The sequence below is a fragment of the Siniperca chuatsi genome, linkage group LG4 (genome assembly GCF_020085105.1).
Source record: "Siniperca chuatsi isolate FFG_IHB_CAS linkage group LG4, ASM2008510v1, whole genome shotgun sequence".
NCBI lineage: Eukaryota > Metazoa > Chordata > Actinopteri > Centrarchiformes > Sinipercidae > Siniperca > Siniperca chuatsi.
Window position 1 is genome coordinate 30,965,217 of NC_058045.1, and position 16,248 is coordinate 30,981,464.

At 40.2% G+C, this 16,248-nt stretch overlaps 2 protein-coding genes across 12 annotated transcripts in view; both read right to left on the minus strand.

Moving 5' to 3' along the window:
- Nucleotides 1-899: 899 nt before the first annotated feature.
- LOC122875602 (5-hydroxyisourate hydrolase-like) lies at nucleotides 900-5,364 on the minus strand. Of its 4 annotated transcripts, none has more exons than XM_044194959.1 (4): nucleotides 5,214-5,364; nucleotides 3,128-3,267; nucleotides 2,319-2,454; nucleotides 900-1,350 (listed from the first exon to the last, which is right to left on the minus strand). In XM_044194959.1, the coding sequence occupies exons 2-4, from the start codon at nucleotides 3,259-3,261 to the stop codon at nucleotides 1,261-1,263; spliced, it is 360 nt and encodes a 119-aa protein (XP_044050894.1). In that variant the 5' UTR covers nucleotides 3,262-3,267; nucleotides 5,214-5,364; the 3' UTR covers nucleotides 900-1,260. The 4 variants fall into 4 exon arrangements, with proteins under 4 accessions (XP_044050894.1, XP_044050893.1, XP_044050896.1 ...); XM_044194958.1 differs by having other exon boundaries at nucleotides 3,128-3,296; nucleotides 5,214-5,360; XM_044194961.1 differs by having other exon boundaries at nucleotides 3,128-3,264; nucleotides 5,214-5,356.
- Nucleotides 5,365-6,962: 1,598 nt separating this feature from the next.
- The window catches only part of LOC122874986 (RNA-binding Raly-like protein), an 86,001-nt gene continuing 76,715 nt past the window's right edge, over nucleotides 6,963-16,248 (minus strand). For all 8 annotated transcript variants that reach the window (XM_044193628.1, XM_044193629.1, XM_044193636.1 and 5 more), the window contains 3 exons: nucleotides 15,742-15,893; nucleotides 14,220-14,271; nucleotides 6,963-9,929 (listed from right to left, as the gene is read on the minus strand). In XM_044193628.1, the coding sequence (XP_044049563.1) occupies nucleotides 14,233-14,271; nucleotides 15,742-15,893 (191 nt within the window). In that variant the 3' untranslated portion in view covers nucleotides 6,963-9,929; nucleotides 14,220-14,232. The remainder of the gene's footprint in view (nucleotides 9,930-14,219; nucleotides 14,272-15,741; nucleotides 15,894-16,248) is intronic.

Consider the following 16,248-nt stretch of genomic DNA (forward strand, 5'->3'; position numbering starts at 1 on the left):
TTTCCTCAACCTCGCGTAACTGTTACCAAAACATGGGATGACTGTGCGTTTTCACACTGAAATCCTTTATATAACATGTAAAATATTATATAATTTAACGGTTAAACAAGATAATTAAATATTGAAAATACATGTAACAGTTTGTGTTAAGAAATACAAGTAAATACAAGATCAGTAAAACGAAAATAAACGTAAAAAGTCAGAGGACAGTCATATCACATTGAAATTATTTATGCTTCAAAAGTGTGTTTTGTTAAAATTTTCAGTGTAGCCTGCGACTAACAATTATTTGTTATTGATTATTATATTATTACAATTCTAAGACTTATTATTTCTATGATGTATTATTTATTCACTGATCTGCTGTATATAACTGTTTTTGAGTAGCATAAAGGGAACTAAATCTCACTATACAATGATCAATAAATCTATCTTGTATCTTGTATTAATAATTTGGTCTATTAAACCTCAGAAAATAGTGGAAAAACATCCGTCACAACTTCCCTGAGCCTACTGGGACTTCTTCAAATTGTTCGTTTAGTCTGATCAACAGTCCAGAACCCACAGATTTTTAATTTACTATCATAAAACCAGCAAATACTTACAGCGAAGAAGCTGCAACCAGCAAATGTTTCACATTTCTGCTTGAAAATTGTCTTCAGATAATTAATCGATTATTAAAATAAGTTGAAATAGAAAAATGAAATCCACCAATCATTCCAGCTGTACTTTCGGTTGCTTCATACTCTTCATATGAATCCGACGACGGATTCTATAAAACTTTCAGTCCGTCTGAATGAGACGTGAATAAATCAGAGGTTTGCATGCATTTGTAAATTAAGATTTTTTCCCAAAAAGAACACTTTGCAGTGTTATGAGAAATGACATGAAACATCAAATAGATTTAAATGTTAAACATGCATTTAATAAGCAACTTTAAGGGGTAAAACAAAGTGAAGCCCTAAATGTTGTTTATGCACCTAAGTCTGCAATTACATTAATGATGATGATGATGATGATGATGATGATTAAAATGCCCATGTTACACCAAATGTACATTTATATTTATACATAAAATACAGTGTATTCTATATTCAAGTTAAAAACTCAACAGTCAGCAAATGCAACAAAAAATTTGCAACCGACAAAAAACAAACAAGCAAATAGATAAAAAGTCATGAAATCTACAACAAGACAACGGAGACGCATCCGTCCCCATCCCTGGTTGCAGTGTGATGAAGCAGGTCGTCCTCGCAGCTCTCAGCTTCCTCTGTAGCTGCTGTAGGAGAACCGACTCATCAGCAGAGGGAGGTGAAACCTCTGCTCCGGGTCACTGATGGTGAACACAACCTGGAAACACACACACACACACACACACACACACACACACACGGGCACAAGTCAGCAACAAACAAATACAAACTGATATCTGCAAAGTTTATTACAAATCAAATAACTATTACGTTGGTCAGCGTGGTAAATGATTGGCTGATTTCAGTTTTGGTTCTAAATGAAAATCTGCAGACTCTCAGGTTTCCATTGTGTCACAGTTGCCTGGCAATAAATCAGTGTTGTTATTTATCGTGATGCTGTGATAATACTGACATATTATGATAGACGTTACCGTTGGCAAAACCGATGAAGGATGTTTAATTTCTAAACTAAAACACGCTCATCAATCCCGAGGATTGTCTGTCCGTGTGATTTGGCGGCACCTTGTGGTGAAGCGTTTTCATAATTCCAAATTATTGACCTTTTTTTAGTAAAACTTTCTATTTGTGAGCCGTTTTTTTTTAAGATTTACATCTTCAGTAAGAACAAATAGTCTTTTTACAGGATTTGTTTGCAATAATTTATAACTTGTAACTGTAAAAATAACTTGTCCTTTAAGCACCTGTTCTTAAATGAATTCATTAAAACAAAAACAAAAGCCCTGAACAAACCAGCCTGGTTAAACCAGGAATGAATCTGATGTTTTATTCAGAAGATAATCCAACAGTGGAGTATTTTTTTTTTAAATAATGTGCATCTGCCACTTAGTCATTATCTGGTGACTATTAATAGTATAATTTCCAGTGGCAGCATTAAAGTTGCATATTTGTGAAGGCTGATCAAAAACAGTGGAGTACTTAAAAAGTTCAAATACAAGAGCTGTTGCTATTAAACTGCAGTAAGCTGCACGTATTACACATTTCTAAGATGATCATTTTAAGAACTACAAGTAAAGTTATATGAGTTTTGTCTGACTGCAAACCATATGTCCAAATACAATGACGGTCGGTTGAATTATTTCAAACACACTGAACACTGAAGCTCACCTCTACGTATGGGTAAAAGGAGGTCTGACCCAGATTCTCCCAGTATGAACCCGTCTCAAAGCGCAGCTTGTACGTGCCGGGGGTGAAAGCTTCTCGGCCGATGAGTCCCGGGCAGCGGCCATCTTCATTTGTTGTCCTAAAAACAATTAAACTGCTGAGTTCGTAAAGTTTCTTTAAAGCTCAGAAGGACTGTTTTAAACCATTAACTTCAATCAGTAACCTCTACTTGTATCTCACTAACAAAGAAAAGCTCTTCGCTGCCTTCCTTCAGTGTTTTCATCTCACAGAAAAACTATGCCGTCAAGCAGGCTGATCACAAGGTTTTAATGTTAAAATACAGTATCTCCTCCTCAGGTTGGCGCTGTGGCGTCTAGAATATTTATTATGACTTAAAACTTGACACAATCATCCTCTTCAGGCCACCATGTGGCATTTTTTAAAGACAAAATTCCCCTGACCTGTGGACCAGGATCAGGACACGTGGTGTCATTTGGAAGGTAACTTGATTTGTAGTATTGTGCAAACGGAAACCAACATGGTTGAATGCTGTTCCAGTTCCTGTGATGACTGCTATATTATGCTCAAAGAAAACAAAAACTGCACTGAAGTGAATGAAACCCCCCCAAAACTACAAATCTACCAACACAAAGTCAATACATTTTACGTTTTAATCATAATTTAAAATATATATATATTTCTAGTTAAGAAAACAACATTAATGAAATATCTCAGACTCTGATGTTAACCGTTTCCTTTGCTAAAGTTTCAGCAGTGCAGTGATGTATTTTGTCCACAGGTTCAAACCCTACCCAACACTTAGCATGTTCCAGATCTTCAGCGTGGAGTCGAGTCGGTGCAGGCTGAGGGCCATCCCGGCTGCCGGGACGCCGTCTCCGGTGTTCAGCACGTGAGTGGTCAGAGGGCAGGACTCTGCTGCCGCCATGATCTGCTGCACAGGTGTGGACAGCTCAGCTTTACCTGTAGGAGCTTCAGTTAAAGTCTCAACCGGCTTCGTGATAAGAACAATACATGAAAACAATGATGAAGTCATTTTCCACCCTCAGTCTCAATATATGTTGGTCATACATTTCTTGAGACATATGTGACATCACAGTCACCATGGCAAGCGCTACCAGCTTTAAATCTTATGTATTTCTCTGTAACATTAAATAATCATGACTAAAATGCAGCAATCATAATTAAAAAAAACATCTTTAGGTGTAACTTTATCTGAGTTTAAAAGTCAAAAACTCAGCTAACCTGCTTCATCAGGACTGTGTGGGTGTGGTTTGATCAGATTTGATTGACAGTAACCAACAACCCACCAACTGTCATCACATTTTGATTCAAATATTGATAATCCTGATTGGTGCACGGACGTACGTGACATCATTTTTCTCCAGCTGAGTCCCGCCCACGTTACGCCGTGTGAGAAGAGCGCAGAGAAAAAAAAAAAGAAACAGAAATCTCTAATGTGAAATAACCAAAACTGTTCTAACTTTGGCCAAAAAATTGTGTGTTCATGTCGGAAACCATTGCTCATGTTAAGAAGCTGATTGAGAAAATAAGGTTTCAGGGCCTTTAAAGCCCTTTAATGGCAACAAAGAGGTGAACAAACTTATGGTAACCGGCACTGGAGACAGACTTTACATCTACTGGCAGCTCTCTCCTTCACTCAGACGTCAACCCTTCCGACACATGATTGGACAAACTTAGTAAGACATAACTATTACAATTTTTAGGACTTTTTTTTTTAAACCCAGAATTCCAGTTAGCGTAGATGTGGCAAATATAGCAGCTAAGAGTAGCTAGTTCCTCGCACTTCTATAACACACTCACAACGGACCGTTTGAAAAAAAGGATCAAAATCGATGCAGCAGAACCAGAGATATCCTCTTTTTTATTCCACAGGTTCTTCTTCCTTGTCAAAACCTGGCGCCTACATTACCCACAATGCAACTCGACTGCAGACAGTTCAGTCTGAGATTGTGGTGTGTTATGCTAGTAGCGGCTAATGCAGCCTGCAGCAGAGACGAGCAGCGGGCTGCAGAGGTCTGGTGAGCTCACCTCTTTCTAACTCCACACCAACAGATTTGTTTCATCTTCAAACTTGTAGTCTTCAGCCCCGACCGACGCCGACTCAAGTGACATCACCTGAGGACATTTATCAGACTCCACACAGCTCCCTCTGGAGACACTGAAGGCTTTATATGACTTTTATCCACACATGCAGTAGTTACTCCCCAACACTGAGGTGGAAAATCCATTTCCCAATCCCTTAGCTTGGATTGTTTTGTTACGCATATTTGAATCATGTCGCAGGAATGTATTCAATCTATTTCAAGAATTAAAATGAAAAAATCAATGGTGGACCAGCAGATTAAAGCTCTGTGCTTCCCATTTGAACAAAGTAGTCCAAGGACTTTTAACCATTTGACCCTTGACCCTCCCTGTGCTTTTCCCCAAATCTCATGATCCCCAGCAATTAGAGTGTTCAAGCGGTCATGTGACTCCGGCATTTTGGTATACGACCTTTTCTGCTTATCAAGAGATCACAAGGTTGACCCAAAGACTGAGGAACTCCGAGCTGTGAGTCCCTGTGTAGGAGTAATCAACAACGTACACATGTAGATTAAAAAGTACAGAAAATGGTAGGCTAATTAAAATTGAAAAAAAAAAAAAAACCAGTATGAGCTTAAAAAGATCAGAGATAAACGCTTAAATATTGATCCTGACTGAACAAAATATGGATAAAACACTCGTGTGAAATGTTTTAAATGTCCTTTCTGGAGACGTATCACTCATATACTGGTGATACTTTGTAAAATTAAAGTGCATTTAGTGTGAAACCCAGAAACCTTTTGTCTCAGAGAGTTTCAGTGTAGTAAGCCTTACCTCGGTGTGAACGCACCTCTCTGCCGCAGCGAGTTCCTTCAGTTCCCAAAACTCATCCAGCCAGTTGTACTATCGCTGCCCCCGCCCACTGCTCAGAGCCACTTACCCAGCAGACCTGGTATCAAAGGTTGTCCTGGCTCTAATGAATCATTAAAACCAGGATCCCTTCAGTCAACAACATGTGATTCAGTGTTTGTTTGTGATTAAACTGTTCATACATGAAAAGGCTCTGCTGATTTAATTAAAACACTGACAATATAATATTGAGCACAGCCTGAATGGAAAGTTATTCTTTAATTAGGGTGTCGTCATATCATAAAATGTGTTATTGCAGCATAATTGTTGTTGTTTCAAAATCTTTTTATGTGTTTTCGAACACTTCTGCGAACATGTTTCTGCTACTGTTATTTTCTGTTCTTGTGTTATTTGTTTTGTCTGCCTCCATATGTGTAAAGCGTCCTTGGGTCCCCTGAAAGACGCTATGAAAATGGAAGCTATTATTATTATTATTATTATATATAGATAGTCTCGCGTTGGCAGACGTTTGCCTACTACTATTAACAGTGATTTTTTTTCAGACTTCCTGTATTTGTTATAGCACCAATAGCGCCTCCAAATTCCATTAAATTCTTCTTGGCTCAAGCTGTGTCCCCCTGTTTCCAGTCTTTGTGCTAAGCTAAGCTAACCAGCTGCTGGCTGCACCCTTATATCTAACGGACAGACACGAGAGTGGTATCGATCTTCTCATCTAACGCTCTGCCAGAAAGCAAATTAGCACATTTCCCAAACTGTCAAACTATGCCTTTAAGGGCGCTATTGGGTGCTTTGACAAATTCAGGAAGTGTCTGTTCAATGTGTCCAAGCGCCGCCTACTTTGACTGGGTCTTTTTATTGGCATGCAAATTGCCAAGCTCAGCCCTAAACCGCTGCTTTGGTTTGATTTGTGATGGCTCCCACATGAGGTCGCACGATAAATTTGGGGGATAGTAAAATGACTAAAGGGAGGAAAGTAGAAAAAACATATTTATGCTACCCAAAGTTAGGCTTATTTTTTCAGACTTGACTCTAATCAAGTGCTTGCGTCTTGTGAATTATTTCTGGATTGTTTTACTTCTTCAGGACTCACACATAGCAAGAAAATTACTCTTTAGTTGAACCGGTAAACATATGCAGCCGGCGATGAGGGGTTGCAAGTAGACATTGATTAAGGGGTTTAAGGAGATTTACAGCAATTCGTTCTAAAACAGCACCACCGGAAAAAGAACAAAAAACCAGACCTATGTGAAACAAGACTTCACGGCTCAACGTTGTAGAAAAAGATCAATCTTCATCGCTCTTCTTGGAGTGTTTAAAAAAAAAAATAATAATAATCTTTTCATCAAAGGTGATGTTAACTCTAGTTTGGCTCAGACACTCTTTCTCTTCCCCACAGGTCTATCACTGCTCATGCTAGTTACCCACTTTTCTTTCTCCATAGAGCCGTTTTTCAGCTTGAACACCAAGTGTTTTTTGTTGTTCGTTTGTAGCGTCTGGTTCAATTGATTAAACAATTTCTAATGTGAGTAGATTTAAGAGTGATAGATACCTAGATGTAAAACAAAAACAAAGAAACAAAAAAAATGAACAGCTTTGAGTGAGACACAAAATTTCTACCAAACCTGACCTTTGACCTTTGGTCTCCCTTTGGAGGAGGAGAAGAGGAAGAACTACTGGCGTCCATGGAGCAACAAAATGGAATACACATATAAATAGAGAATCATATTATTATTATTATTATTACACACACAAAGCTCCAACCACACATCTATTTTATGAAAAATACTTTTACTACACTCACACTGAAATAGATCACATTTAGCACAGAGGAGAAACACAAAAGCACCAACAGCAGAAACTACAATGAAGCCAAATGAAATGATTCTGTACCTGCAGTTACAGGATTTCTTATTAAAACATTTTAGTATCATTTTTTTAAGGGTTTGAAATAATGTTTAAGTATAAAGAGCCACTACTGTACACATACATATTTTCAAGAGTAATTTTTTAAACTGACAAATATTTTACATGAATGCTCCAGACATATTTACAGTCAGTCACAGTGATTGTGACCGTCCAGCAGGGTAAACGTGCTAGAGAAAAAGTCTTTATGTGTTTGACTTGACAACAGTTTGGTGGCTTTGCTCTCCGTATAACCAGTCACCCAAAATCAGGTGAAACAAACATTACGTCATAAAATGCAAGTTAAATATGACGGCGGCGGTGAAACTACATGAAGTAGTACGACCATTGTGGTGGAAAGACATAGCAAAAACACACAAATAAGGGGTGTGGTGGCATCGACAACATTCACATTCGTCCTCTGGTGAGCATGGACATTCATGCCACATTTCATGGCAATCTGGCCAATAGTTGTCAAGATAACACAGAACATCTTAGTGTTGGATGGACGGACAGATAGATGGTAGGGTGGACGTACAGAAGAAAATGGAACGGCATCGTATCTGTAGCCAAAAGTGTGCCGTTGTACGGATGTGTTAATAAATTTGCTGCCATTTTGACAACAATCAAAAGTGATAAACAAATAGTATATCCAATATTCCAATTAAAACGCACATGCTACACAGTAAACACATTGTTTTCATACTGTAAATGTATGACAGGTTCAAGGACAACGGTCCTTTTGGTAATTTTACATTCAACTCTGATGGCCTCAGTTCGCTTCAGTTGATGACTACTCTTCAACTCTGACCACTTTCCTGGGAGTAGAGTTCATTGATTGAACGAGGACCTAATGCTAACCTGGATCAAGCTAACCTGAATGAGATTTTTTTTTTATCTGCCAAACTGATCCATAAACTAACCTGAACCAAACAGTTTTCTCTGATAAACTAATCTGTTAACTAACCGAATCCAATGTCGTGTCTCAATTTGCGTTCTTCCGTACTTACACTTGCTATTGCATAAGTGCGTTCACACTCACAATTATGGCAAAATGCAGTATGAATACCCGGATGATGTACTCATAACGGTCAAAAAAGTTGAGTGTGGAACGCTGGACACTTCTCACCCTCAATGGTCGCCATCTTGGCTACATAGGGCAGGCAGAGCGGTTGCCAAATCCAACTATACTCTAGTAGGATAAAAGCCATCAGTATGTTTATTGGGTTAATTTAGTAGTCTTTAATGATTTGGTACCGCGGACGGTTGCAACTCGCCATTAAAAAAGAAGAAGAAGTGGTCAAATGCTGCGATCGTCATTTCTGTTAAGGGCAGAACAGCCGTGTTCGATTTGAAGTACAGAGTGTACTACATGGAAGTGTACTAACGGAAGTATCCGAATTGAGACGCAGCACAACTCTTTGTGCCGTTAAACTGTTCTGTTAGCTTACATGGAGCAAACTGTTTTAGCTACTGAACTGATCTGTTAGCTAACCTGAGCCAAACTGTGTTATCTCCTAAACTGATCTGCTAACTAATGCAAAGCCGACTGTTTTAGCTAGGCTAACCTGAACCAATTTGTTTTTGCTGCTGAACTAAATCATTAGTTAACCCTATACCAAACTGTTTTAGCTGCTGAAGGAATCGATTAGCTAAACTCAACAGTTTTACTTGATAAACCAGTGAGCTAAATGGTAGTTGATAAATTGAACTGCCAACTATATACTTCATGGGACCATGAAGTATATACTTCCCTCACTCATGTTGTCATATAATTGTTTCATGGTGGAAAAATGCAATCTTCCCATTTATATCCACTACACGTCATTTTTATTCAGACTAAATGCTCATTTCAGGAAATTGTCAGAGTCCATATATCACTTTATGACTGATTTCCTGAGTGAATTAAACTGTAATTCAGCCAGAGAGTCATAAAACTGTGCTCACTGAGCCTTTAACAATGACCCATAATGCGGTCCTGTACACATCTGGTTACACATAATGACAACACACCTGATGAAAATAAACTGTGTGATAAGGAGCTGCCAGCTGCCACACTGACTTTATTAACATTAATCAGAGTGGAGTTCAACATGGGAAGCAAGGTTAGGGTGATAAATGGGACCAATATTATCTTTTTTAGTAAAGAAAATGTAGTTTTTTCAATCTGGGTATAGAGTAATATATAATATAATACAATATAATAAGAATTAAACATCTGCAAAAAACTTAGCTCATGAATTATATGCTTTTCTTTGTAGGTGCACTATTAATGTTAAGATGTTGAACTATTCTTGATCGCATCACTAAAGAGAGACCAAATAAAATCAAATAAATTGCTGACTGTGATGGATTATTTGTCTGCAGAAAGTTAAGTCTCTGCAAGTTTTTTTTTTCAAGTTCTGAAATTACTGTAAATTAAATCAATGGCTGCCTGAAATGTAGGAAATCACATAAAAACAAAGCACATCCACCGCTATGGTGCTTTATAAAAACACAGAAGTTTAGCTATATTGTCCCATGTGTCAATATGTTAGCATGGAGCACCAGAGTCAGTGATGTACCACGAACACATATTGTTTTGGGGATTTTGTCATCATTGTGGACTGGAAACCAGAACTGGAGATGGTGCAACAGAATAAAAATCTAACTGATAGTGACAGATAAGAGACCGATTCAGGAGCGGGGGGAGAGTCAGTCCAATGCAGTTCATGTTGCCTCCTTGAAGCATCTCCTGTTCCAGCTGTTACCGATCCCAGCTTTTGTTTCTGGAAGGATCTGGAAAGAGAGCAGGAGAGGAGTCTCACATGAGACGTTTATGGGTCTCCAGGACACAAACAGAGACTAAGAAATATGAAAATTCACCAGGTAGACAATCACGTCAGAGTCCTGAAGTCAGTAAAAGTAAAGACCACCAGCATTTAAATATCCTATCAGGGAGCGTCTAGGTTTCTGGTTAAAAGTCAAGTAATTTACCCCGTTAACCGAATAAGTTTAACCAAAAGGTTCTGATGTTTTCTTTAGTCTAATTAAAGAGAAAGAGCTCAGTGGGAAAGTAGATCATTGCAGCGTATGCCCCTCTGATCTAATTAACTTCAGATTGTGTACTTTACAAAACTGTTGACTGTTTTCCACAGCCTACCATCAGCTTTTTACCTCCAAGCAGCTATTGGATTCAATTCCTTCACTGCTCTGTGAGGAGCAACTTGAAACATGCTGCAGATAGTTAATTGTTCACAGTAAACAGTTTGCCGCGTTTATTTATATTTGTTAAAAGTACGTTATCGTCGCAATGTAATACAGTTTTGGGCAAGGACTGTCTTGAGAAATTGCTGTTGGTGCATTTAAGGACACTTCTACACCTGAGATTTGAGTCAGCTGCTGATGTCCAAGCATCCTTAAATGCACCACCAAGGAGAGTTTCGAAAATGGTCTCAGCTGTCAGCTGCATTATCCAGTGACAATGAAATGGTACAAAACAACTGCTCACTGTGAGGGGCAAACTATCTCAAGAAAGTCTTATCAACAGGATTTCATGGTGTACTGAAGTGAACTGAAACCGGTAGCTGCCTGGAAAATTGGAAATCAGTGTCAGTCTATGTTTTTCTTATTGTCAATAAATCCCATAAAAAGACCAAAACCAACAATGAAGTGAGTATTGTGTGTGTGTGTGTGTGTGTGTGTGTGTGTGTGTGTGTGTGTGTGTGTGTGTGTGTGTGTGTGAGAGAGAGATATATCTTCTTCCTCTGAGCCACAGAGCTCCATTGTTGTCCAGAAACTATTAAAACACATCAGTGAGCCGCTCTGTGGGACTGGGTGACATGTTCCTTTATCACCATGAACACACACACTGTAGTTTATTCTGACTCAGTCCCACACACACCGTCCCGCTGCCCCAAACACTCACTACAGCACCACATGTGGATTCATCCGCCGCTGAAAATAGTCCCCAACAAATGCACTATTTCCTCCTGTTTGTTTGATTAAAAACTACAGAGAGCAGCTGTTTTTAAGTCTTTTTTAAACAAGACCAAGACTACATCTGAATTAGCTGCTCTGTGAGGCTGTAATTACACGCAGAGGTGCTTTGAGCTAAATGCTAACATCAGCATGCTAACATGCTCAAAATAAAGATGCTAACATGCTGATGTTTAGAAAGTAATGTTTACCATGTTACAAATCTTAGCTTAGCATGCTAACAGTAGTATAAGGCGCGTGCACTCCCTAACCCTAGAATATGTCTGGGCATGTATGTAGGGGTTGCTTAAAAGTTTTGTTTGTTAGGCGACCGGTGGGATGTTAACCTCCTGGATGACATTGAAAGCGTTCCTCCTACTGATACTACAGAAGGTTAGTGTTTTTATATAAAATATATATATATGTACCAGGAGTGCCAGAACACGTTTGCAGAATAGTGGGATTTTTTTGGGTGTAAAACAGCAGGATGATGTGTCCACTACACATTAGCAAATGAATGTGAATTAATATTAAATACATGTGTTTATTATACTGTGTGTGTGTGTCCATTTCAATCTAAAAGGGCCGCAGGGACGTAAAAGATCCCTTTCTCTGAAGGCGATTAGGACGGAGCGTGAATTAGCCAAGCAGCGAAAGGTGTTGGAGGTGCTACACACTGAACAGAATAGGTCTATATGGTGTGTAACACTAAATATATATGTGATCTATTTGTATTTACTGCTGATTTATTTATGAGAGATTGTGTGTCAATATGGTCTTTCCTAATTTATCAGATCTGCTGGTGTGTGTTTGGAGTCGCACTGGTAAATGAAGGAGATTCAGGGGGGATTAGTCATGCTGAACAGGATACAAGGTAGGTCTACGATGTCACTGTGTGATTTAAGTGTATTTACTGCTGATTTATTTATGAGATTGTGTGTTAAGATGATCTTTCCTCATTTATCAGATCTGCGAATGTACACTTAATAACATGCATGTCTGTAGGTGGCGGTGACGCTACGTCATCCAGCACACAGGCTCGTCTAAAGGCTTGTAATGGCTAATTGTGTTGCACCTGCTGATACAGATGTCGCCAGGGAGGGCGCCGGTGATGACAATAATCTAGGTTTTGGGCAGCATGGTGTGGGGCAATCTGAAGGGGCTACTACCACACCCTCCACGGTTGGTGGTGATATACACAACAGAGACATACTGGATTTTTAATGCCTCTGAACTGCGCCAGCTGTTGATTTAAGAGGCATTAATCCCAAGTAAGTAATCGCGCATGCAATGGCTGATTCACCGTCAGGTAGCGTTTTAAAGGTGTTGAGAGGTCTCTCCCTGGCTGGCGATATACAGGTAGTTTTAAATGCAGATGATCAACGTAATGTAGATTTGTTTATTGATAACGTTTCTCAGGTTATACAGAGCAACAACACATCTCTGACAGACGACAAATTGGAATTTATAGTTAGTGTAGCCCGGGGTAGAAGCCGGGGCGATAGCGTTCCTTCTGACAACCCAAACAACCGGGGAGACAACAATCTGTGTCCGCAAAGTATCCTTCTCAGACATCAGAAAATTCGAGAATCAGCTGAAAGTAAAAATCACAGTTTTCCATCACGGCTCCGGATGTGATCACCTGCAGCCTTTCCAAACACATGAGGATCCGCACCCACATACAATTTGGTTATACCTACACAATGAACACTATTATCTCACAGAAAGCAAGCCGGGGTTTTGTGGTGCTCCACATGTCTGTCACGACTGCTACAAGACACATAAAACCCCTCTATACCATAATTGTTGCAAACGATGCGACGTCTGTTTTACAGCATGCAGTAATTCATTCAGTTTGCGTGTCAGTAAAACAAACGAAGCCTTAGGGTTCGAAGACGTGGAAAAAGGTTATTTTCCCCACAAGTTCAACACTAGGGAGAATGAGAGCTACATAGATGCTTACCCTGATCCATCTTGGGTATGACAGTATGAGTGACAGTCAGAAAAAGGTCTTTCTGTCATGCTATGTCACAGTCTGCGAAGAAATCTTTGATTTTCTAGAAGAGACTCGGCGGTACTGCATTAATGATGTGGAGGTGTTGCACAAGGCATGCATGATTTATCGCGACACTTTTCTTGAGTGCACGCAGCTTGATTACCGTTTGCATTCACCGCTCTGGCATCTAGCTGCATGGGTGTATTCAAAACACAGTTTTTGCCCAGAGACACTGTGGCTCTTACGTATGAAGGGGCACACCTGAAGCAGAACAACACATACAGAGGCCTGTATGCAATGGCTGAAACATGCGGCTCGTACAGAAAACATTGAGCTCAAACAATCACAGAGAACAGTCGTTCTGTATTTCCGTATGACATGTTCCATATTTTGTGGACGGGTATAGCGCATCCACAGGCACATGCTATGAATTTGCAGGTTTTTTTCACGGGTGTGTGAAATGCCATGTTCAGGCCGATGTAAATCCTGTCAGCAGCGCCTCCTATGGCCGGTTACAAAAACCGGAATGGCTTAACCCTAGAAACGCACTCTTTGGCAGCCGTACAAATGCCATTAAGCTATACCACAAGGTTGAAAATGATGAAAAAGATACTATGACTTCACAAGCCAACAGTGAAAAAACAGTACCCGGTTGGCCACCCGTACTGTGCTCCCGCCAAAAGGCTTGTTCCATCCAAGTTTTAAAACACACGCCTAAAAGAAGTAAGAAAAACGCTGACTACATTTTACTATTCTAGGTATGGAATCGTAAAGTTATGGTCAGTGTCTGCTGTGTTTTAAAATCATTGGATCACCAAAGTCTTTATTAACTGTCTAAGCACCATGACTGTCAGTACAAAGTGGTGGACTGACCCACCAGGCGACACTGTCCTCCATAGAGCCGTACCGCTAGCGTGGAGTAGGAACCAATGGGCTTGGAGCTGCTGCAGACAGAGTAGGGAAGTCAGAAAGTGTTGAGAGATGGCCTTTTAATGGCTTTGTGTGTGACCATGTGAAAATTATAAAATATAACACCAGCCTCATCCTTTAATGGGCTAAAACATCTAAAACCAGCGGTCTGGTTCTTTAAAGAGTCTCAGTGTGAGAGTTCATACCTGAGTTGCAGTTTTACAGATCGTCCTCCAGATCAGACTGATGCTGCTTTATCTGGAAACACAGAGGAAGTAGCTCTTAACGAGACAGTGAAAACACACTGCAGTTAGCCCTCATTAACACAGCGTCCCCCCTTCCCTTATCGTCATCATCATCATCATCATCATCACTGCAGCCACTGCAGCCTCATCTTCACTGGGTGTAACACACACATTGCCACAGTCCACAAAACATTTCCTGTTCTTACTAACACAATTTGTTGCACACACACACAGAAATAGTAATTAGTAACACACTCTCTCTTATTCACACACACACACACACACTTCCTGTCAGAGGAACAATGCAGCAGATTAAGGGCCGGCCTGTTCTCTGCCTCCGCTCAGATTAATGAGGCAGCTTCGCTCTGTAAGGCAGGTAGAGAGCCTGCAGGCTAATTCCATATCATTATGTTTCCCTGTAAAGAAACAGAAACACTGAAAGCACCGTTCCTCCGCACGGCTGATCTGCTTCACACCAGCGAGGTGCTGAATAAAAAGACCTGCAAGGCGACAGTAAACACGTCGTCCACCACAGATTGTGCAAATTGCCAGTCTGTGCAGTGCGGAGCGATGAGACTACTGTAATGAATAGTCTGAGATATTCGACATGACAGAGGTAATTGTAAAGACGGGTGAAGGGATGGACTGAGGCAGGTAAATATTTTATCCCCTAATTTTAGTTCAACATCAACTACAATAAAACTCATTTGTCCTTCCTCTGTTTAAAAAGCTGTTTCAGTCATTTCTGATTGTGAACTACCAGTAACACAAACAAAATTACTCTTTAGTCCATCGGGTCTATTTGTTTTGTTCTGCCTAGAGCTGAATCACTTAATGGATTTATTGATTAGTCAATCAACTGAAAATTTAACTATTTTTATAATTGGATCATTGAAGTAATTTTTTCTAGCACAAATTCACCGATTCTAGCTTTTAAATTCTGCTTTTTGCTGTTTTATATCATTGTAATATCTTTGGTTTTTGGACTGTTGGTCGAGTTATTTTAAAACACTTTACATTTTATAGACCAAATAACCTCACAGCAGAGACGCATGCATGCATGGAGCTGACAGACGTCGGTGTTAATAATAGATTATCCACAAGATGGCAGTATTACATTACCTTCTATAGTGGAGCTCAAAGCAGAGGGGGCAGATACTGAGGTAATCATTTACCCCGTGGGGGACAGGTGAGGGTGTAGTTAGGGTATTTATTAGGAAGTCTGTGTGGGTAGTTTAAAGAATATTAGGGGTGTTTACCCTGTGGGGGTAGCTGTGGGGGTAGGACGGGTATTTACCCTGTGGGGCAGCTGTGGGGGTAGGATGGGTATTTACCCTGTGGGGTAGCTGTGGGGTAGGATGAGTATTTACCCTGTGGGGCAGCTGTGGGGGTAGGATGGGTATTTACCCTGTGGGGGTAGCTGTGGGGGTAGGATGGGTATTTACCCTGTGGGGGCAGCTGTGGGGGTAGGATGGGTATTTACCCTGTGGGGGTAGCTGTGGGGGTAGTAGTGCTGGTAGTGCAGCGGCTCGTCCTCGCTGGCCTCTCCTGGTTCAGGACTTTCCCTCTCCAGGCTGCTGACTGAACCTCGGTGAGGAGAGTCCGACACACTGGGCTCCCTGCTCTGAGGACACTCTGACACACACACACACACACACACACACACACACACACACACACACACACACACAGTATTTCTACAGTTGTGAGTACCATCACTGACATCATGTATTCTTCGACTGAAAGGATTTTTGTACCAAATTTGACCACAGGTTTTGTGTTTTGACCATGAAAGATGGCAACACTGCTCTGAAAACACGAGTGTGTTATTTCACCCGAACAGCCAATCTCTCCTAGAAATTATTACTATTATTATATATTTTTTAAAATGTTATCTTTATTAAGCCAGGAGTGTGGCTCGTACAGCTCTGCTCTGCCTTTGAGCTTTTGGGGCATGCTGGTGGCCTGGAGGTTTAAGCCCATATAATCG

Excerpts from the sequence above, each read along its gene's own strand:
- LOC122875602 (XM_044194957.1), bottom strand. Across the intron at positions 2,455-3,127 it reads TGGAACATGCTAAGTGTTGG|GACAACAAATGAAGATGGCC; the intron begins GTAGGGTTTGAA and ends AATTGTTTTTAG. Across the intron at positions 1,351-2,318 it reads CCTTTTACCCATACGTAGAG|GTTGTGTTCACCATCAGTGA; the intron begins GTGAGCTTCAGT and ends GTGTGTTTCCAG.